General features: G+C 38.9%; 1 protein-coding gene and 1 pseudogene across 2 annotated transcripts in view; one reads left to right on the top strand and one right to left on the bottom strand.

Annotated features, from left to right (window-relative positions):
- The window catches only part of SND1 (staphylococcal nuclease and tudor domain containing 1), a 422,256-nt gene that overhangs the window by 169,925 nt on the left and 227,701 nt on the right, over nucleotides 1–24,630 (top strand). For both annotated transcript variants that reach the window (XM_011280535.4, XM_023250533.2), the window contains one exon: nucleotides 20,103–20,203. In XM_011280535.4, the coding sequence (XP_011278837.1) occupies nucleotides 20,103–20,203 (101 nt within the window). The remainder of the gene's footprint in view (nucleotides 1–20,102; nucleotides 20,204–24,630) is intronic.
- On the bottom strand, nucleotides 18,050–18,378 carry LOC102902630 (annotated as a pseudogene).

Here is a 24,630-nt window from a genome sequence, read left to right on the forward strand (position 1 = left end):
ATTGAGAAGTCTCCTTCTAAACTTACCTATTCAACCATACCGTTTGATCATTAGAACTACATGTTGGATACCCTGCCTTTCCGCTCTCCAAACGAAAGCTCAATTAATTAATTCAGTATTTCAAAATATTATTTATTTGACACTTTTTCTTTTAAAAGATTTGACACTTTTTCTTTTAAAAGCTGGACTGTTAAGTTGAAGAGTAGTTAATTCAGATACTCATTAAATTTGAAGTAATGCTGTGAAGCGTTTATTTCTAATTCCATAGGCAGTACATTTTGTTTAAAGTACCGCACCTGATGCTTCAAGTGAGAGTTCTCTTAAGATTTGTATTATAGAGTGATGATTTTTGGTTGTGCATATCTTTTTTTTTTTTTTAATGTTTATTTATCTTTGAGACAGAGACAGAGCATGAATGGGGGAAGGTCAGAGAGAGAGGGAGACACAGAATCTGAAACAGGCTCCAGGCTCTGGACTGTCAACACAGAGCCCGACACGGGGCTCGAACTCACAGACCGCGAGATCATGACCTGAGCCGAAGTCGGACTCCCAACCGACTGAGCCACCCAGGCGCCCCGGTCGTGCATATCTTTCGTCAACACTTAAGCAACTGAGGATTTACTGGTGCTACGTATGGAAAATGAAGTACAAATGCTGCTTTATTTTATTATTTTTTTTAAATGTAGGCAAACTGGCTATACAGATACAGTGTCATAGTGTAATTTTTCCATACTGTTACTTTCGTTTCCATTGATTCTAAATGGTATCCTTTTTTACTGTTTAGTGCATAATAACCAAACGTTTGATTGAAATAAATGACCAGATCTTCTATACATCCTCAGCCCTGTTGTCATTTATCATTGCAGGAAAATTGACACTTTGAATCTGTCATAGAAAGGCAGTTACAAGAAAACTTCATTAAAAAAAGTAGTGAGGTTTTATTTTGTTTTTGTAAACATCTAAGCCAAATTCCCTCATGTAATTAAATCTATTTCTCTCCTTGGTCATTGGACACAGAACAAGTGTCCGAGGCCACCTCAGTGATTGCCTTCATGTTATCTGAAACTTCATAAGCCTATTTTAAGGGCTAAACCAACTTAGGTTTAGGATTGAGTCCCTTTGGCCAGATAGCCTGGAATGTGAATTCTGATTTCATTCATTTTCACTGTGTTAATCACTTCATCTGTTTTTGTCGTCATTGTGGTAGAGCTAGCATTCCCACTGCTAGGAAAAGAGGAAGGATTCCTTTGCAGTTTCCACAGATACAAATCCCTTCCTTCCTTCCTTCCTTCCTTCCTTCCTTCCTTCCTTCCTTCCTTCCTTCCTTCTTCTTTTCTTTTCTTTTCTTTTCTTTTCTTTTCTTTTCTTTTCTTTTCTTTTCTTTTCTTTTCTTTTCTTTTTTCTTTTCTTTTCTGTTTCTTTCATCCTCCCTTTCTTTCTTTCTTTCTTTCTTTCTTTCTTTCTTTCTTTCTTTCTTTGTTTATTTTTTGAGTGAGAGAGAGAGACAGACAGACAGACCAGGTGCCAGCAGGGGAGGAGCAGAGAGAGAGGGAGACACAGAATCTGAAGCAGGCTCCAGGCTCCGAGCTGTCAGCACAGAGCCCGACACGGGGCTCGAACTCAAAAAACTGTGAGATCATGACCTGAGTGGAAGTCAGATGCTTAACCAACTGAGCCACCCAGGTGCCACCATTTTTATTTAAGTTTGCATTAAAAAATGATTGCGGAATGGAGTGTCTTCATTTTGGGTGGTTCTGACATCTTGCTACTGTTTATCATCCTGTTCCTTTAGTTCTCAACTTTGAAAGCTTGGCAAACCTCTAATCTTGAACTTTTTTGTGAATAACCCCAGTGACTTCCATCTTCGGTTGTGATTTGCCAGATTTTTTACCTGTGTTTGGGAGGAACGTTATACAGTTACCATTGATTTGTAAGTTATTTTTGAAAATAAGGAAGTAGGAGCATATGAGTGCTGAATAAAACTTGGTCAGTAATAAAAATTGGTCAGTTGATTACAAGCCTTGCGAAGACTTACGTAGAGACAGCGAATTTAGTCTCCTCCGTTATCAGTGACACACAGGTTACCGCTTTCAGGAATGTCCCTAATGCTACCTTAGATTATACTTTAACTATGATGATTTCTTGTTTTTCTTCTATGGTTATTTTTTTTTTCCTGGTTATAAAAGCAGTATATGTTCATTATAAATTTGGGAAATATGAAGGAAAAATAAAATCATTTCAAATTACTGTTAACATTTTGGGGTATTTTTTCTTTAACTTCTGTTTCTACCAGAATCAAACTATATGGCCTCATTCTTTTTCAATTTACACTATAACCTGAACATCTCCCCACATCCTTCAATGAACTTTTAATGTAATAATTTCAATGACTGTCATTTGATTCCATGGTTGTATGATAATTTATTACACCAATTTGTTCATCTTATTTATTTATTTATTTATTTAGCCTATGACAGTATGATTTTTATTTTGTTTTAATAAATAGGTCATACCATATGGTAGAATTAAATAGATTCACTGAGCTTACAGATTCACAGACTTCCTCATCTGGGAGTATCTAAAGTTTAAAAGAGTTATTCCATTCTGTTAATCCATGGTGGTAGGTGCTATTTTTAGATAGGATTTGGTCATTTAAGAAGTGTAATAGCTTCCCACCCCTTCAGCCCTGTGCGTTGTATCTCATTCAGAAATTCAACCTTGTATGTTTCCCGAGACTTTAATTCTCTAATGGTAAATATGAATTTTAGTCCCTTTTTTCCTTGGATTTCTTTTAACCTTGCTCAATTTTTTGACCTTCCATTATCCTCTTCATTATTTAAAAATAACATAGCAACAAAGTGATCTTGTAGTTTTATTTTTGATTTGCTTGTATTATAGATTAGCGGGGATAGCTGTAAATGGGTGGTATTGGAAGAGCCAGAGTCAGTAACAAGCTGGAGGCCTCTCTCAGCCATCTCATGAACTACCTTTCAGCCACCTGCATTGTATCATCCATTTATTTTAAGAGTAGCTTCTTAAGTGACTCAGACTTGGAAGATTTTTGGGCTAGCTCTCCTAGACTGTAATTCTCTCTAGGCATATAAGACTTAATTTACTGAAATGACTTCATTTTACTGTGGATTACTGTTCTTATACTTTCAGATTTTATTTGCTCTGATATTTAGGATCTAGTCATAACTCTTGCATTGAATTGCTGTTCAAATGTGGGGGATTCACATAAGTCCACTGAGTCTGCTTTCTCTTGTATAGTGGTATGTGTTTGCCCTAGGGGATACTGCGGTCCCTTTCATTCTGATTTTAAATGATTTTAAATGGCATTCATTTACTTTATCCCTTCAAATCTCAATCAACTAATTGTTAGACTTTAAAAATGAAATCTTTATATAACATTAATCTTAATAATTTTTTTAAAAGTAACTTATTATACAGATAATGTTCTATTTCCACTCTCTGTAAGCTAGCCTAATTCCCAATTGTATGACTTCGCTATTTTGATTTCTTTGGCCAGGGGAAGATTTTATTTTTTTAATTTTTTTTTCAACGTTTATTTATTTTTGGGACAGAGAGAGACAGAGCACGAACGGGGGAGGGGCAGAGAGAGAGGGAGACACAGAATCGGAAATGGGCTCCAGGCTCTGAGCCATCAGCCCAGAGCCTGACGCGGGGCTCGAACTCACGGGCCGCGAGATCGTGACCTGGCTGAAGTCGGACGCTTAACCGACTGCGCCACCCAGGCGCCCCGAAGATTTTATTTTTAAGTAATCTCTACACCCAACTTGGGGCTCGAACTCACAACCCCAAGATCAAGAGTTACATGCGCCACCAACTGAGCCAGCCAGGCCCCTGCTTTGGCCGTTTTGTATTGTAGAAAGCTGCCCTTGCATGATTTGGGGACGTGTTATTTAACCTGAGTAATTGTCATTGTTGTTGATGTTACTGTAGCTTCCTCCTGCTCTACTGTCCAACCTCCTCTGAGCAGTTGGACAAAATATTCTCCCAGTGTTCAAGGGAAGCAAAAGTGAAGGGGGAGTGGTTCTCAGTTATAGGTGTCAATTGATCACTAATATGTAGTGGAATTATTAAAAGTTGGTTTTATTCATTCTTTTTAGATTTGGGAGTTGTTTATTAGATCAACTTCAGTTAATTCTTCTCTGTTCTGCTTTCTGTTTGCTCCAGATCAGAGTATCTCAAATATGCCTACTATTTCTTACTAACTCTGGGATTTTTTTTTTGGTTTTTGTACCCCATAGTTATCATTGAATATTTTATCGATTTAATTGCTGTATCATGTCTATCGTGATGATTACTTGCAGGAATTTTAGCAGATGTCACTAAGAATACTCATTTTATTCGGTATGAGACAGCATGTCAATTTATAGCCTTCTATCAATTATAACCCTTTTCTTAAAATGCAGATTCTACTTGTAAATGAATCACTTCATTTAAACATGCCTATGCATATTGGTTTATCTTTTACAGAGAAAATAGAGACAGCATACTATGGACCAATCCTCTCTATTTCAGCACTTAGTTAATCTGAAATTTCAGTGTTGTTCTTTAATCTATTTAATGCATTTCTCTTTGGTTTGATTTCGTGTGTATGTATATGCTTGTGTACACACATAAAAATATATGTAGGAGTTTCACTTGCTCTTTTTCTAATATAGTAAGTTTGATTTCTTTTTCCTACACCTATTGGTTGTTCAAAAGTACACTTTAAGTGATTGGACTTTAGATGATCGTTTTGAGATTGTTTGAAAAGTCTCCCTGTAGGTTAATTTGCATGAATGTCTTGCCCAGTGGTTGCAGTAAAGTCTTGTTGATAGGTGGAAACTTCAGTTGCTGGTTTTCTAGTGTTTGGAGGTTGGTATTGTTCTGTCATCTTGGTGGTCCTGTCAGGAGTGGCTCAAAGTTTTGGCTTTGTTCTTATTTCTCATGGAGTTGTCTATAATTTATGTGGTAATTCTTTATTTGGCAGCATATTTTAAAATATCACTGCCTTCTTAGGCTGGTCTTTCGATGATCAGATTAATTTATAGCTCAAAAAATTATCTAATGAGTAAACCAACTGTCCTGTTCTTGGGATGACATCTCATGGGCGGAGAGATAGAGACTTTTCTTTTTCTTTTATTTTAATTTTTTTTAATTTACATTCAAATTAGTTAGCATATAGTGCAACAATGATTTCAGGAGTAGATCCCTTAGTGCCCTTTACCCACTTAGCCCATCCCCCCTCCCACAACCCCTCCAGCAACCCTCAGTTCTCCATATTTATGAGTCTCTTATGTTTTGTCCCCCTCCCTGTTTTTATATTAGTTTTGCTTCCCTTCCCTTATGTTCATCTGTTTTGTCTCTTAATGTCCTCATATGAGTGAAGTCATACGATGTTTGTCTTTCTCTGACTAACTAATCTCACTTAGCATAATACCCTCCAGTTCCATCCACGTAGTTGCAAATGGCAAGGTTTCATTCTTTTTGATTGCCGAGTAATACTCCATTGTATATATAAACCACATTTTCTTTATCCATTCATCCATCAATGGACATTTGGGCTCTTCCCATACTTTGGCTATTGTTGATAGTGCTGCTATAAACATAGGGGTGCATGTGTCCCTTCGAAACAGCACACCTGTATCCCATGGATAAATGCCTAGTAGTGCAATTGCTGGGTCGTAGGGTAGTTCTATTTTTAGTTTTTTGAGGAACCTCCATACTGTTTTCCAGAGTGGCTGCACCAGCTTGCATTCCCAGAGACTTCTTTAGTAGCACAAGAACAAAAAGTCTTCCCATACTAAACTATGGAGGAGGGTTCATTGGGTCTTTCTGTTTATTCCTGTACTATTATGCTATGGAAGAATTTGTTATTAGTTTTTCCGCTGTGGACTCTTAGAGGTAGAGGCAGGAGAGGCATTGGGTCAGCTGATAGGAAGAGCATCATTTAGAATTTGCCACATGTGACACAACAGGGAGAAATGCATTGCTATGTATACCAAGGATGTAGGCAAACAGGCTAAATAATGAAAATGTAAGAGTCCTGAATCCTGAATTATAGTCCAGTTCATTTCAAGTGAGTTGAGTGTATGCAAGGAAACTAGAAGCACATGCAGCTGGTGAGAGGGTAAAAGCTGTAGGGATTGTAATTTTTGGAAGAATCTTTCCATATGGTGTATCATTTTTGGCATCCTAAACAGTGGTGTTATACTGTTTGTCCTGAGCAAATGACCTGTTGTGAGGAAGTTTGCTTTCCTCTGGAGTGGCTGTTTGATTGGTTGATCATTTGGACCATCCCCTGAGACTTAGTCACCAAAAGATTTCTTTTTTTTTCCTTTTTAAAAAGTGTTTGTTTATTTTGAAAGAGAAAGAGCATGCAGGGGAGGGTCACAGAGAGGGAGAGAGAATCCCAAGCAGGCTCCACACTGTCAGCACAGAGCCTGACACAGGACTTGGTCTTGCAAACGGTGAGATCACGACCTGAGCTGATATCAAGAGTCCGACACTAAATTGAGCCACCCAAGCGCCCTGACGAAAGAGTGGCTTTTTTTTAAAAGATGGATTTGGTTGAGGTTCTGAAGTGAATGGGTTAGGAAATTAAAATAGTTCTCTTATATGTTTTGATTTGATGCCTTAGCTGTTTTGGTTAATGATAAGTCTTCTGCTAATGCCATCAGTTAGTCTCTCAACTGATTCTCAAGCCATTTCATGGTGGTATAAAAACTAAGATTATTGCTATCATAATAAAATCTTTTTAGAGTGGTTCTCAATGCACTTTCTGTTTTTATAGCTGCAGTCTCAAATGTGTATCTTCATGGACAAACAAAATTGGTATACACACACAGTACATCTACTCTGTCATAAAAAGACATCAAGTACTGACAGAGAACAACCTGGATAATCATTAAAAGCATCATACCATGTGAAAGAAGTAAGACACAGAAGACCATTTACTGTACGTTTTCCATTTATATGAAATGTCCAGAAAAGACAAACTCAAGGAGACAGTAGATTAATGGTTCCCAGGAGCTAGGGGAAAGGAGTGAATTGGGAGTGGCTGCTTAATGGATAAAGGGTTTCTTTTTTGGTGATGAAAGTGTTCTGGAGTTAGATAGTGGTGATGGCTGCATAGCGTTGTGAATATACCAAAACCCACTACATCGGTATACTGTCTCAAAGATGAGAAGGTACCTCTGCATGTTGGTGGAATGGCTGATGAATGAACAAGGAGCACTTGGTATTTGTTTCTTGATGCTCTTGCTGGTTGGCATTTTATACAATGAGTTAAGTAGTGGATGGATGGTAAGGGAGGCAGCTGAAATGTATGAGGAGTCCCCTCATTAATGGAAATGTATACTTGTGCAATGACTTGATAATTCATGGAAAGGCTGTTGGATAATCACTTTTAAGTTCGACATTTGGTTAATGTGTGATTGATTCCATTCATTTTGGTATGTTCACTATCTTTCAGCTAAACTTGGTTTTGAAAATCTCTGGCTCTCCTTTTTGGAGACTAGTTACTAGATTGTTGCCTAGGTGTAGATAACAAGCTTTATACTTTGAGATTTTCTGTTAGATATAGACATGAATGTAGGAGTTAAATGTATAATAGGGCAGTGACTAGAGGCAGTTTATTGGTATACTGAACATATTTTACCATATTTTATTATCTTCAGATTATTTGCTGCTATGAGACGGTGTTCCATTACCACCAATTGTTGGCTCATGATGTCACAGCCTTCGCTAATCTATGCAAGACATTATACTAAAACAGGAAACCCCATGGGCTGACATCAATTTTCATTGACGGTACTGTGACGATTTAGGAAATGAATTCAGTTTGTTGCAGTGGGAAGTCTGTGCTCCTTGTCTGCTTTACCAATGGGAAATAGGATTAGGACGTGAATTGGGGATGGGGCATAGCCGTTCAGACAGAAGTAGCTCTTGGCCTTAGAACTAAAGAAAGAATAGCAGGTTAGCCTTCTGCAAAATACTGGGGCTTAGTGAATGGTCAGTTGGCAGAATACGATTTTGTATCTTTCATCCACTATTCCTCAGCTATATGGAGGGCGGCAGTTAGGTATGATATCAACCAGTAGTATCAGACTTGTCAGTGATCAGCATGCCCAAATGCAGTTTCTTGTTACGTGACAAGTAGAGAAAGCATATGGCAGGCAGGTGGTGGCTGCAGCATCATTATCAGCTCACAGTGAGGTTGGCAGTTCATTTGCAGATAGTGATGCCCACCTGCCATGGAAACAGGACACCACTGGGCACCCGGAAGCCCTCGTGATTGTGTCCTCCTAATAGTGTTTAGCCTGCCCTGTATAATTCTTATTGGTTGGCAGACGCTACTGAACGGTGACTCTGGCCTCAGCCTGGGAACTAGTGTGATGTAATAGATATTCAGCATTGAAGTGTATCTGGTTGTGAGCAGGCCAGTTTGTTGTTTGTTTCTGTTAATAAAGGTACATATTTTCTTTTGTATATTTAATTGCAACTAGCCGTTTGCTTTCTTAAATTTAATATTCTTTTTTCTCTTCCAAATGTACCTTTCAAATTTCAATCTTAGACATTCGTGCTGTGAAAATCTGAAGTACCCTATAATTGTACCTTTGTTAGGTATATTCCTCCAGATTCTGTGTTTCTATGTCTTGAATTCCCCCAAATGGGATTGTATTGTATGTTCCAGTGAGCATTTGCTTTTTCATTTGGACATGTTTGCAAAGCAGAATATGTAGATTTCCCTTGTTTTCAACAGCTATAGGAAATTTATTGAGAAGTGCTGGTAATACACTGAGGGAAAAAATAGCCATGGCCACTACCAACTTGGAACTGATGGGCTGCTGTGAGGGTTAGATCATAACTTTTAAGTATGCGTTTGTGCTTAAACTACCATGAATGTAAAGGACAGAGCACTTGTATATACATCTTTGTTACTGTAGACTAAATTCCGAAAAGTGGAATTGCTGGGTCAAAGGACATCTCTGTAATACGTGTTAGTACAGTTGTCAGTTTGACCTCCAAAGATGTTATATACCAATTTAGGTTTCTGCCAGTAGTTGGAAAATACCGGTTAGTGAAGCACATGAAAATTGAAGATTCATTAGATAAAAGCGTGGGCAATAGTGATTAGATTCAGCCGGTGAACTAGACAGAGGTAGAAAAATTGTGGTGGGGCACATTGAAAATTCCCTGAAAGTCTAGATGTACACTTGACAGTTCTCCAAGGGAGGTCTATTCCTCCTGGAGGAAATGTGTCCAAGCACAACACATCCAAAATTATTTGACAATTTTATAGGAAGTCAATGAGCTGTAGATTACTCTGTCTTACTCTGTGACTGCCTCTGAGAAATGGTGAAGCAGGTAACATTTAGTTACCGACTTGTGGTACCTAGACATGCAGCTTGAATTGGCTCTTCTTTTTAGAAAATAGGAAAATACATAAAGGTATTTTATGTCCTAAGAAGCATGGAATAATTTGTCGTCCATGACTACCTGAGACTTCTCCTTTATTTAAATGGATTATTGGACACAACTTCTCATTATTATTGCCTTTGGGTAAACATCTGTTTTCTGGGAATGTGAAATGAGATTCTGGAGTTAGCTAGGTCTGAGATAGGAGTTGTCTGACCTTTGCCTGGCTTATGCTGCTAAGTTACGGTCTAATGGAATGTGTTTGAGTAGAAAATCCTAAGCCCCCTCCCCCCCATACGCATTTAATTGTGGTAAAATGCACATTACAAAAAATTTATCATTGTAACCATTTTTAAGTGTACTGTTTGGTTGCATGACAATACTCAATACTACCCAACTCCAGAACCTTTTCATCATGCAAAGCTGAAACTATGTACCCATTTAACAACATCTCCCCATCCCCTTCTGCCTCTAGACCTAGCAACCACCATTCTACTTTGTTTCTTTGAGTTTGACTACTCTAGGTATCCCATTTAAATGGAACCATACAATATTTCTTCTGTGACTGGCTATTTTCACTTAGTATAATGTCCTTGAGGTTACTCCAAGTAATAATAGCATGTGTCAGAATTCCCTTCCTTTTTAAGGCTGAATAATATTCCATTGTACGTATATACCACATTTCGTTTATCCAGTGAGTCGTCAGTGGACATTTTGGTTGCTTCCGCTTTTTGGTTATTGTGAATAGTGCTGCTGTGAACATGGGATAGAAATATCTCTGAGACCCTGCTTTGAATTCTTTTTGATTGAATATACCCAGAAGTAGAACTGCTGGTTCTTATGGTAATTCTGTTTTTAATTTTTTGAGGCACCTGAGCAATATTTCTCCTTCGTGTCTCTTGATACGTTAGCAGTGGAGACTGAGGAAATAGAAGTCTCAGAGGTTTCTTTGTCTATACAGCTGCCTAGAGCTTAGCTTCGTGAATTTAGGCTGTCAGGTGTGCAAATGATACATTTAACCTAGGTTTATCATTCATTGTTATGTTCACCTGGTTTCTAAATATGTATTTGTGTTTGTGGGCTGGGGAGTTGGCTGTGTGCATATAAACTGTTTTTTTTTTGTTTTTTTGTTTTTTTTTTTTTAAACAGTGACTACAATACAAATCGAGAGACCTGAATTTGGAGGTGGACACAGACGCCGTGCGGGATGGTCTCTGATCACTGTGTGTGTAGTTTCGGGCATTGACCTTAGTTGTTACTGCTCTGTGCACGCTGTGCCTTTGATCAAGAAACTTTGTTTCATTTAGTAGGCCTCTATTTTCTCTGTGAAATACAGGGAGAGGGTGGTGTGTCTAAAGGAAAAAGACCTAGAATGTTAACTTCTATCTTGGAATCTTTTCTTAGCATCAAAACCAAGAATAATTTATATAAATACAGAAAGCTGGATCCTTTGGCTATTTTTCTTTGTGCCATTGGCAGGCATTCCTTAAGAATTATTATATTTTTCTTCATAATTCTCCTTGGAGGTCATGACTTGCTTCTTTTAGTCCAATTCACCATTCTAACTTTGGGCTTTAGTTAATTTACCCGAATATGTCTTCCCTTTGTCTGAGTGACTCCTAAATGCCAGCTCATGGGTATGCCGGAGAAACGGGTGTGCTTTGAACTGTAGTGAACGCAGGATGGCTTTTCTGTGCTGGCTTTGCTCACCCAAGCAACACCCAGCCTCCAGAGCAATGGGGATTTATTGGAAGGCTTGACAGAGTGAATATGTTAGCCTCCACTTTTATTGCTTAGGTTCTCCAGTTCGGCCTTTTGGTGAGTGGAGACATTTTCTTCATTGACTGGCGTATATTTGCAGAGAAAATGTAACCTTTTGTTTTTATCCATGTCTTAATAATATCCTCTTTTCCCCCAGTAATTCTTCTCAGATGCCATTAAGCAAATCCTCTTTCTTCATATCCCTGAGCCTCTCGGTTTTAGTACTGCTCTTGTTTTAAAGACTGAGTGACACTGTGTGTATTCTACACAAAGGCATACATATCTCTGTATATTTGTGCTGCTTGTGTGGCTGGAACTCCTCCAGGGAGAATTCTGGACAAAATGATTTAATTTTCCCTGACTGCTGCCGACCTTGGAAATTTTGGACACCAATGCCTGTGACTGACGCTTGTGCAGGGGAGGAAAAAGACCCTCACATGACTTCCATCCTCCAGACGAAAGCAGTGGGAGATGGTAGCTCTGATGAGGAGTGAGAAGAGCCATACGGAGACACGAGGTTCAGTTTCCAGTATTGCTTCTAGGGCCCTAGCGTTCTTTGTTAGGGATACGATGGCATCATAGTTAGGTATGGGGGTGAGTTATATGATGATACGGTAATGAGTAAGAGGATGGAGCGTTTGTGCAAACGCTGATTACACTTTTTACATATATTGCCTGCTTGTAAGGACTGAAGATTCAGAAGATTAATGAAAATACTAGCAGCTGTGCGATTCATATAGTGGTCTCTCTGTTTTTCTCCGTGATCCTCATCAGTTTTACTTGAAATACTTTCAGTTGTCAAAATGTACTTTCCTGATTTTTATATGTGCCCATTATTTACCTCACACATAAACTAAGGAATATTTTGAGACCATTTTAATACTATGGTTGTCAAGTTGTTATCACTACTTCTAGTAATCTTTGCCAGTCTCTAATCGGTCCTTATATGTATTGTTTTCACATGTGCATGTGGATCTCATGCCTGTGTATGCTTTTAATTAAATATTTGCCAAACTGAATGTTTATCAGGAAGCAGTGATGTCCACTTAAATGAATGCCTGATGTCGGGAGAGACTCTCAGCCTCTCCACAGGCCCTGTATTAAGCTGAATTTCTACCTTTCCTCTCAGAATAGATAAAAGCATCTGCCCATCCAGCAAGGTGGTAGGGGGTAAGGAGTTCATTTTGTCAGAAATACATCAAATAAGAATGCTCCTCAACTCTGTGCTTACAGAGGTTTGTAAGCACTGTAGGTTAACATTCCATTGATGAAAATGGAATATGCTCACAATAGTTCTGACTCTGGGTTTTGGGGGGGGGGGAGTTGGGAAGAGTAATTGTAGATGGAGGAGAGCCACGTGAATGTATGTGAATAAACAACCAGCCTTAACACCTAATTACAGTGATTTCAAACGGGGGTGTTACACAGTACATCTAGGCTGGATTGGAGAGGTAGGAAGAGAGGGTTGTTGTTTCCTTATCTTTGCAGTGTAGATGTATAATTTTTTGTCATTATATCTGTAAATTGTTTAGGTTTCCCAGTTTGGCCTTTTGTAAAAATTGTTTTAAGAGAGATCAGAGCTCAGTGATGTCCTAATGAGACCTAAATTTCAGCCTTTTTATTGTGGTTATAAAAATAAATAGTTCTCATCTACCAAGTGATCATTTTCTTTCTAGTAATCAATACTCAGCCGAAATACTAATCACAAAAGTAGATTATTGCCTTAACCTGAGTTTCTAGGCACCATCCATCCATTAGAATAAATTCCAACCTCTTAGGGCAAAGAATTCTAGAATCATGTCAGCAAATCAAGGATAAATAAAATTCAGCCACTGAATTGATAGAAGTTGCTGGAAAGTACCCTCATCAAATACAGAACAGATTTCACAATGATAGTCATAAATTAAAGGATTTTTTTTTTCCTTTCTACAAATTTATCCTCCCACCTGAAATTTTTTTTAGGAACTGAAAGTTCTAAAGCTTTCTAGTTTAGTCGGGTAACAGTTTTAAAAGAAAACGAAGGATAAACATTTTATTTTTATATCTGGTTTTTCATGCCATGTTTGTTCGTATTTGGTTTAAGAGTGTTTACAGGGATTCATAAAATATAACAGAAGCTCACAGGAGAAAATTGAGAAAGAATCACAAAAGGTAGGATTATATAATAGAGGAACGAGGCCTTAGCCTCTTTAAGACTGCTGTGCCTTCAGGGAGAGTATAGGCTCACACAGTCCCGTGTGGCGACTTAAGAGCCTTGGGTGGCTCTCGAGCACTTGAATGGACCTGGTCATGATTGAGATGTGCTGGGCCTGCAAAATACACAGCAGATTCCAAAGACTTCATATCAAAGAAAGAAAATAATATCAATATCTTTTTCATATTGGTTATTTGTTGATAGGATGTTTTGTACAGTTAGTTAAATATTAAAAATAATTTCACCTATTTTTCCTTTTTCCGATGTTGCTAACTAGAAAATGTGAACGTGTATATGTTGCTCTCATTTGTGATTCACTGTTTTTTTTGTGACCTCGTGCTGTCTAGGACGAGGTTAGTTTGATGTCCTCTTATGAGGATTGAGTGGCTCCACAAGCACTTGTCTCTGAGTAGCTTGGCTGGGGGTTGGGGGTGGGACAGTGGGGGGGAGGCCGAGAGCATGCCCAGAAGCAGGACCTAGAGACTCCTTAGCAATTTGTTTTGAAGCTCATCCTATATTGAGGTGAATGGGTGATTAAAATTTGTTTCAGAATTAAAAATATATGTGTATCAGATTTTTACAATAAATACATAAGGTGGTTTTTAGCAGGGAAAGAAGATTAAGAATATATAAATATTGATGAGTGTTGTGGAAGGTCCTGTTTTATACAGAGCAAAGGGAGACTGATCTCTGTGTTCATTGTCTTCCTAATTTAGTAAGGCAAGGAGTATCCTCTCAAAATACTTCTAGTTAACCTATTAATTAATTGAGATTATTCCCCACACTCTGCTTTAATTATCTTTGGTAAATAAAATCTCCAATAACTGGTACCTGCAAAATTAATCCGGAAAATGTGTAAATAAATACAAAATAGTGTATCATTCTTTAAAATAAGCCCTACTTATCTCTAAGTTGGGATGAATATGTATGAAGTGCATATTCTTGTTTGCTGTGGCTCCTTAAGGAGAAAAGTATATTTAATTGAGCCTTTCTACCTAATGATTTCAGTCGTCTAATGATTTCAGTCAACATGCATCTTATTTATGCATATATGTATGTATTCATGTATTTATTTATCTCACATACACTTATTTAGCACTTACTTTGTGCCAGGCTCTCCTCTAAGAACATCAGTACGTGTTTATCTGAAAATAACTGACACATAGAGCTTACTCGGAATCCGGCCGTGTTCTAAATGCCTTGTGTATACGAATGCATTTCTTCCTGTAACTGTGAGGTAGGCAGGGTTATCCATGTTAAACTGAAGCACAGAGAAGTTAGGTAACTTATCTTAATTCACACAGCTCTTATGTAGAATTGCTGGGAACCAAACCTTTGCAGCCTGGTGACTCCAGAGTCCATGCTCCTATTTAAGCTGTATAAAATAGTGTTCTACTTACTTTTCTCTCCCAGGTGCATCAGCTGGACTTGCCCAGATGATGATACTGTCTTTTCTGGGGTTCATAGAAGCTTTTCATAACTACCTGGAAATTCTGTCATGAGAGTGATGGGTCATTTAAGAGCTTATTTCCAGAGGCAGGGTATTTATTATGGCTCTTTGTGAATTTATGATTGGCTGTGTGGAATAGTGGGCGGGATTATATGGTAATTATGCAAAAGAGCCTTATATAACAGCCTTATATTAATACTAAACTCAGGCTGTGACCTCGAAATGTTGTAGATATGCAGTTGTTTTTCTCCCTTCTTTATCCTTTATACATAGTTCAGATTTTGTCATTTTGTCATTTCATTATCACCATCATAAGGCCTGTGAAGGTCTTTGGTAATTTGATTTTTTTTAGAGATCAGATGTATGAAGAATACGCATCCATAGATCCTCAGAATTCTTTAGGTGTGGCCCAAAGCTATTCTGTTTACTTCCATACTTTATAAGATTGTGATTTAAATTTGGTCTTAAGTTTTCATCTTCATTCCTCTGAAAGGTCCTTGAAATTCCTTTGAAGGAAAATTCCACAATCTAATGGACTAAGGATGAATCAAATTAGATTACCTGCTTTTATTTGAAAACATCTTTGAGAAACCAATAATATGGGAAACTACATGTATTTTGCTTACTTAACCTGTTAGAGGAGGGGCTGTGATTAAAGCTTCATCCCGATTTCAAAATACTTTTCTCCCCCATGTTTTGTTTTTTTATTAAAAAAAATTTTTTTTAATGTTTATTTTTGAGAGGGGGCGAAAGACAGAGCACGAGTGGGGAAGAAGCAGAGAGAAAGAGGAGGCACAGAATACAAAGCAGGCCCCAGGCTCTGAGTTGTCAGCACAGAGCCAGATGCAGGGCTCGAACCCACAAACCATGAGATCATGACTTGAGCCGAAGTCGAACACTTAACCGACTGAGCCACCCAGGCAATTTGTTATATAAAACCCCAGAAAGGTCAACAACTTGACAAAGTGGTCCTCAAAACTGAACCTGCTCATTTCAAAGGTGTTCTTTAGAATTTTATGTCTGAAAGGGCTCCTGACTACATATATCCATTCACACAACAGATATTTGTTTACAGTATACCCTCCAGCCACTGTACAGGCCCTGTAACAACAGTTATAGTAAAAGGCATGGCCTGCCTTCTCCTGGAGCTTACAATCTATGTGTTCCCGTTTACTGTAGTAAAGGTAAGGTAGGAATTACAAAGGTCCGAGAAAACACCATAGTATACACCATAACTGGCTAAGTTATCTTTTGAAATCCGAGAGTTGAGTGATACTCTAGAGTTCTAACCCAGTGGTTTAATTTTCCAGGTGAAAAAGGGAGACCCAAAGATGGGATGGGACTCTTTTATAAGAGAACCAAGCAAGAGCCTAGGGCTCCTTGGAGTCATTGCTCCAAGATCAGAGATCAGGTCCTTTGTGTTAGGAACATGTAAAATACTTGCATACTAAACATTCTAGGAGTACCTTTGCTTGAAAAATGAGGAACCTGTCTGCATTAACCTGCTACTCTTTAACTCCTGCCGTTCCGTATGTACTCAACCCACAAGCACAAAACTCAGGTTATCTTTTATTCAGTTAAAGACCTTGCTAAGATTTACAATTTTAATTGAAACTGTTGAAATTGTGGCTCTTTTTCAAGTGATTGACAAGTCAGTGATGAGTATCTAGAGATGGCTCCAAGGTAGAGAAATAGATCTCGGTATCCACAGGAGAGGGACATAAATGCTACTTACACATTGACTTTAAATCTTGGTTTGTCATAGCTGCCTGCAGGTATGTGTCTTGGCTGTGGGCTGTTCTCAGGGCTTCATTTGTATTTGAGATTTACTTTAATAATGTTGCCTCCCCAATGAGCTCTTTAATCTTGTATTTTCAGTTCTTTTTCTAGATAAAGGAAAAAATTGGGAGATGAATATAATTATTAATTCTTTAGGTTATTGAGGATTAAAGTTTTCTTTGGTCTTCCCACTTAATTTTCCTGAAAGACTGTTTTTGGGATAGGGTGCCTTTTGGCCTTCTGAATTGGAAGATGGTCAGGTGTTCAGTTTTGTTGATTATCATTACCATCACCCCCCTCCCCCAACATCATCAGCATTACTCATATGGCCTTCTGGATGAATTTTTGTAGCCCCTCTCATTCCTTGGCCTGCATTAACTCTCACCAGTTGCATACAGGGAAACTATTAAAACCTCTTTGTTGGGAAAAACAAAAAACAAAAAAACCCCTCTTTGTTGGAGGTACTAGTTGTTAGAACTCATCCTGCCCTGCCCCCGTCTGATCATATCCCTCACATTTACCTGTCTCTTTAGCTTTCGACAAGTTGATGAGACCTAGAAGTAATTCCAGTGTATACAACTGACTTTAGGAGTCTTCTATATATCTTCTTCTTGTCTCTGTTGTTGTATTATGACAGCACTTCTCATAAGAAAGATTTACCTTACCTTCAGCCCTTAATTGGCTTTCTCTCCAGTAGGGCTCCCTGTTGCTTTTAAACCGTTATTAGATGGAGCATTCAAGTGAGTGATCTGACAGTCCGAATTTTGAGGCAGCTGTCCTTTTCAAAATTTCCGTATTCATTTTTAAAATGAGTTTTTGAGGAACAGACAGATTGAAAGGATTTTAATGGTGCTCACCAGCACTGAGCTGAACTTGAGGTCTATGCAATATGCTGTCTTCAAGCTGATCAGTGAGAACTAAAGACATGTTTAGAAAACAAGATTCTGGACTTTCTGACCGTGAGGATGGCTTCAGGATGCTTGATCCAGTGTATTTTCAGTGCAGATGTATAAACCTTGGCCATGGCCAAAACCAGGTATATATCTTAATTCTATAAACCAGACCCTGTATGTTTGTTAAAGGACACCATATACTTGTTTCTTCTTCTTAAAAGTTTTCATAAAGAAAGATCATTGCTCGGTATGTCTGTATCCATATATTGTATATTAGGATTAAACAACTTTCTCATTTTAGGTTCCTAGCTTCCTAATCTCTTTGTTGTGTTTGTTCACTTTTTTGGTGTTGGAGACTCATTTAATGAGGACACTCAAGACCTGGCCTGGACAGAGTGGGGAGTGCCCTGGAATTGGTCAGGCAGGCAGGCAAGGCATGTGGGTAGCAGGCCCACACCTGACCCCAGGAAGGCATGTCAGGTGGTGGGGAGTGGCTCAGGCAGGTAGACCCACCAGCGGGCCTGAAAGCCCTTAAAGGAATAACTAAGCCAGGTGGTGAGTGCCCAGGCCAGAGCTTAGTCCAAGGAGGCAGGGCTGGGTTTGGGTGGGGGCTCCCCGGGCCGAGGGGCTGACATTGCTAGGAGCCTGACCGAGTTGTGTCTGGAACTCAGGGCGTGTCTGCCAGATGGACTCAGGTAGCTTCTGGAGGCAGCTGTGGAGGTGGTCCTTCTCCTCCAGGTGGTCCAGACAGGAGTTGGATCTGGTCCAAGGTGGAGTTAATGGCAGCATATTTCTGCTTCCCCGAAGCCATTGTCCTCACCTTCTGCACCTGCCTCCACTGGCGCTCCCAGCTCCCTGTTGGGTCCTGACATTGTGGTCTTATGTGCCATGCCCGGCTGAAGGTAGAGGTGTCGGATGGAATGTGGGGCCACCCTAAACTGTTTGTATGCATATCTTTTTTTCAAAATTAAAAAAATTTTCTGGTCCCTTCAAGCCTTCCCCCTCAAAACTTTCTAACTGCAGCTCTTGGTACTGAGTGTAGTTAGCTGTGTCATTTTATTTACATGCAGTGATACCAGTCCCAAGCATCCTTGTGATTGTCATCTTGTTTGTTCTCCTTAATGTTTCTTAACTTGGTTCTAGAGTAGTTATGGTAGGCTGAAATTATGTGCAGTTTTTCTGTAGAGACATTTCATATTTAGAAAAAAGCAGATCATCAGGGGTGTTGAAAAGGTTAAAGAACTGTTTTACATAATGTTATCTAGGAGTCCTGCAGGAATATGGCCAACCTCTTCTCTGTCAAGTATAACTTCTGTGGGACCTTAAATGTTTTGCCATTTGACTTTCTCTTTTGGTATTAACCTTTTTTTTTTTTTTTAATTTTTAGAGCAGTTTTAAGTTCATAGCAAAATAGAAGGTACAGAGCGTTCCCATATATGCCCTACCTCTACACAGCCTTCCCCACTATCGTTATCCCCCACCAAAGTGCTACATTTGTTACCACTGATGAACCTACATTGATACAGCATCACCTAAAGACCTATTTTAACTTTAGGGTTCACTCTCAGTATTCTACATTCCATGGATTTTGAGAAAGGTATAATGGTATGTTACCTATCATTATTGTATGATGCAGAATAGTTTCACTGCCCTAAAAATCCCCTTGTGCCTTATCCTGTTTTTCCCTGTCTCTTCCCTCTATCCCCTGGCAACCTCTGATCTCACTGTCTTTATCATTTTGCCTTTTCCAGAATGTCACATAGTTGGAACCATATGATATGTAGCTTTTTTCAGGTTAGCTTCTTTCTCTTAGTAATATGCATTTAAGATTCCATTATGTCTTTTCATACCATGATAGCTCCTTTCTTTTTAGTGCCGAATAATACTCCTTTATCTGGATGTACCACAGTTAATTTATATATTCATCTACTGAAGGACACCTTAGTTGCTTCCAGATTTTGGCAGTTATGAGTAAAGATGCTATAAACATGCTCATGCAGGTTTTTGCATGAACATAAGTTGCAGCTTATTTGGATAAATACCAAGGCATGTGATAGTTGGAACATATGGTAAAATATGTTTAGTTTTGTGAGAAACCACCAAACTGCCTTTCAGAGTAGCTGTGCTGTTTCGCATCCCCATTAACCATGAATGAGAACTTCTGCTCCTCCACAGCCACACCAGCATTTGTTGTCAGTGTTCGGATTTTGGCAGTCCTAATGTAGCTCTAGCTCTTCAGTGTTGTGATTTGTATTCCCCGAGTGATAGGTGATGTAGAGCATCATTGCCTTCTGAAGGTCTTTGGTGAGATATCCAGGTCTTAGGCCCATTTTTAAATCAGGTTGTTCCATTTTCTCACTGTTGAATTTTAAGACTTCTTTGCATATCTTGTTTCACAGTCCTCTGTCAGATAAAGACTTTTGCAGATATTTTCTCCCAGCCTGTGGTTCAGCTATCTTTTAATTGTTATTTTTTAAAATGTTAATCCCAGAAAAACTGAGTGAGGTGATCCTTGACAACTAGGCAGGCCCACCTGACTGCTAGTGAGCTGTGTTGCAAACTCTCAACCTTAACTCCCTTGCTTCTCTATTTTCAGGTCAATGTGACTGTGGACTACATTAGACCAGCCAGCCCAGCCACAGAGACGGTGCCTGCCTTTTCAGAGCGGACATGTGCCACCGTTACCATTGGAGGAATGTGAGTGTTGTAACTGGCAGGGGCTCAACCACAGCTACGAGTTGTGCTCATTTAAGTGTCTCCTTCCTATCCTCCCTCATTTCCTTTCTGTTGCTCTTAACACAGTGGTTTATAATTGTTATGTCTGTGTAGCACTTTACATTTGCAAAGCATTTTATAATCATTCATTAGCTAATCATATTCTTTCATTATTGTCATTTAAGATTTATTGGGCTCTGTGTGCTTGGCACTATGTAGCGTATATGATTACTATTAATAATGCCATTTATTGAGTGTCAGTCAGGCCCTAGGTACTATCTGACATTAGGTAGAAAAATTATCTGCACATTAGTTTAGGAAGTTCAATTATGGACCAGAAAAGGGGGGTGGAGAGGGGAAGAAGAAGAAAAAGAAGAGTTCATTGGGCATTTTCTTTATATAGATGTCTGTAATCAGTAGATGATGGGGACTTTCTTTCTCTTCTGTGCTGGCTGTATCCTGTTATATTCCAGAGTCTCTTGGGAACTTGGTTGATGAACAGTTTTTAAAGGGAAGGTATCTGATGGGGGAAGAAGGAAGCCTGCAGCCTGCTGGGCCATGCTTGCACAATAAATATTAAAACAGTCAGTCCCCAGTAGTAATTCTTACTCTGCATAAAATACACCAGCATGATAATTGCTTCCATCTCTAGTTAACAATCTTAAATGCTGTTTGTTACCAAACTGGTATTTTTCTTCTCTTTTACGGGGGTATAGTGGAGGAGAAGAAAAGAATAGGTTTCTTCTCAAAACAGGGATTGTCTTATTGAAAGTACAATGGAGCCCATTAGGAGAAACACCTCTAAGCCACAGCATTCTTCTGAAAGAGAGGACCTTGTAGCTAATTTACCTTCTACAAACTCTCCTACCAAATAGGAGCCTTCTCTGCTCATTCGTGCTGTCACGCTTGAAAATAACTATTTGTTAGCCATTGTTATCACTCCTGTATTTATGTAAACATTACTGTTCACACAACCATCAGAGACTTCGTGGAGAGGAACTCAGTGTAGGATTTTGTCGTCATTACCTTAACACCATCACAAGTGACATGTTTTGTTAGCAGAATCTTGACAAATAAGATGATTTTGAAATGGGAGAGACTAGGACATAGTTTGGTCATTTTTCTGCCTGTTTAACTTGCAGTAATGATTATTGCCACTTTGTCACCACTTCTTAGGAGTTACGTGCATGCTACTCTACTATGGAGAGCTGAAGGTAGTATTCTTATATGTTAAAATGTTAACTGTCACGAGGAATCACCTCAGTAGATAACAGCTCTTATTATCTAATTACTGGTAAAAACAACAGCATCACTGCTGTAGAAATGCACACCTTTATTTTTGGTAGATGGTTTCTATTCATTTTAGCAATCCATTAAAGTGGATTATTTCATTTAGTTACCACTGAGGTGTATTTTTAAAGTAAATTTACACTTCTTAAATATTACATATTCTGGGGATGCCTGGGTGGTGGCTCTGTCGGTTAAGCGTCTGACTCTTGATTTTGACTCAGGTCATCATCTCAGGGTCAAGAGATCGAGCCTTGTGTCAGGCTCTTTGCTGTTGTGGAGCCTGCTTAAGATTCTCTCTCTGCCTCTGCCCCTCCATGTGTATGCACCCTCTCTCAAAAATTTACATATTCTGAGTGTGTTATGGGGATTTTTTTTTTTTTAATACAGGACAGTTTGAAACAGCTAGTTTAAAAATTCCATAGTAGGGTATTATGGGCATGCTCCATGCCAGGACACCTTGAGGTTTCAACTGTGTTGATCTTGACTTTGTTGGAGATTACTCCTTCAGGCTAACGTGCCTCTCTGCAAAGGCTAAGTGACTATTCTAGCCAAGGTTTTGGTCTGTAATTAAGCCTTCATAAGAAGTTATCAGCCTTTTTTTCGATTTGGTTGGTCAACACAGGTTGATTGTCTTTTTTTTTCTTTCTTTTTTTTTAAGTTTATTTTTTGAGGGAGAGAGAAAGCATGCGCACGCGCACAGGTTGGGGAGGGCAGAGAGAGGAGGGGACAGAGAATTGGAAGCAGGCTCCATGCTGACAGCGGAGAGCCTGATGTGGGGCTTGAACTCACTAACTGTGAGATCATGACCTGAGCCCAAGTCAGACACTCAACTGACTGAGCCACCCAGGTGCCCCCACAAGTTGATTGGTCTTAATTGACAGGAAAGATTGTCTGTACTTCAGGTTCTTGGCAGAGATGATAACCTTGACTTTACCTCTCAGTTCTTGTAACTGGAATATAAAAAGTACTATTTTTGTATGATTTACCAAAGTATTGACCAGTGTGTCGATTCTTCTGGGTCCCTTAATTGTCTCCTTGGATAAGATCACCCTAAGCAGGGTGCCTGGGAAGCATTATGAGTTACTTTATAGAGTTGTTTCTACTAACTAGACTTTGTGAAGCAGTTACTGGTGTGCATTCGAGGGAAATAACTGAGATTTACTGATACTTTGGAGAGAAACTCTCACTAGACAGTAAGCTCCCTGAAGATAGGGATTTTTGTCATTTACATTCCCTTTTGTAGTCTTAGTATTCAACATATGGTAGGAGTTTCAATAAATTTTTGAATTATTTATTGTATTGCAGAGTGTCCCTTTATGAAGCATAACAGGAATACTTAGATGTCTCATTACCTGGGACACTTATTTCTGTTGAGCCCTGAGTTTGTTGTTACGTAATCAGTACTGGAAAAGTTATATTAGATAGTTTTCATTTTTTGTTTGGTTATTGGGACATCATTGCTTAAAGATAGGTCATGTCTGGAAAATGAACATTTTAATGCTTCTTACGCTTTTTATGTTTCAGTCGTACTCATAGCTTCTCTTTATTTTCCCTTTGCCTTGATTGTGTTTTATCATTTTTCTGAATTTTCTATACTTTGGCAGTCAATCCAAATAAAATTGTACAAAAGTTGTATGAATAAATAATAATGTTCAAATACTCAGCTTCTATTCAGAATTTAGGTATACTAACAGTCTTCTGAGTGTAATGGTTAACTATTCAAAAACATTGGCTAGAGAAGGGATTTTTTTTTTAAGTTTATTTATTTATTTTGACAGAGAAGGCATGAGCAGGGGAGGGGCAGGGAGAGAGGGAGAGAATCCCAAGTAGGCTCCACACTGTCAGCGCAGAGCTCAATGTGGAGCTCGATCTCACCAATCATGAGATCATGACCTGAGTCAAAATTAAGAGAGTGACACTTAACCAACTGAGCCACCCAAGTGCCCTGAGAAGGATTTTTTTTTTAATCTAAAATACTTTCATTTCATTTTAAACATTAAAATGTGCATATATTTCTGAATCTTTGATACATGGGAAGAGTAGATCAACTCTTTGATAACATGAAAAATTGCACAGTTCCCTCTTTAGAAGGAGTACTTGAGGGGTGCCTGGGTGGCTCAGTAGGTCAGGCGTTCGACTTTGGCTCAGGTCGTGATCTCGCAGTTCGTGAGTTCGAGCCCCACATTGGGCTCTGTGCTGACAGCTAAGAGCCTGGAGCCTGCTTCAGATCCTGTGTCTCCCTCTCTGTGTGTCCCTTCCCTGCTTGCACTCTCTCTCTCAAAAATAAATAAACATTAATAAAAAAGGAGTACTTGAAAACACTGATTATCAAACCCTAGATTTTTGTGATTTACATCCCCCTCATTTATTTTGCAACCATTTTAAAGCCGTTCATCTTATTGAACCTTTTCAAAGTATTCACCTGTTTTCATAAACACGTTTTTTGTGTACTCATATTTCAATTAACAAAATATTTGATGAAGTACATAATTAAAAATAACAAGCATAACCAGTATATATAGTTTTGCGGACAGAAACAAATGGCTCAACAGGTTGGGACAGAAGTGCACAGGTGTCTGAGTGGTCCTCAGTCATTCTGTTTGGCATCAGCTGAAATCCTAGAATTTGTGGGTCAGTTCAGGGAAGGTTAGGGGAGCTCCTGTAGTAATGCTGTCTGGGAAAGACCGTCTTTGTTCAAACTTGTAACAATGTAGAATTATCCTCTGTAGGCTTATACACCTACATGTGGGCTTTCTTAACATCTAGAGGCTTTCCTGTTATTCAAGAGATCAGCTGGGCTCTGGCTGTGGAAGAGCTTCTCTCAAGCTGCTGATCGTAGGGTAATGAGAAGGAGGCAGATGAGATGGAGTTGCTCTCAGTTATTTCAAAGCAGATTTTTAAGTGTATTTCACATGCTAAAGTGTGTGAATTGTCTGTATCCTCAACAGGGTTCGGTCTAGTCCTTCTCTTTTTCTTTTTGGTGTATGAGAGGAGGTTGAGTCACAGGATCTCTGTGAGGCACCTCTGGTGTGACAGTCTTCTGCTCCCATCTCTTGCCCTCTAGAGAATCAATGGAAACGAGGTTCATCATTCCTCTAATAGATTAACATTTTTTTCTT

This window comes from Felis catus, chromosome A2 (genome assembly GCF_018350175.1).
Source record: "Felis catus isolate Fca126 chromosome A2, F.catus_Fca126_mat1.0, whole genome shotgun sequence".
NCBI lineage: Eukaryota > Metazoa > Chordata > Mammalia > Carnivora > Felidae > Felis > Felis catus.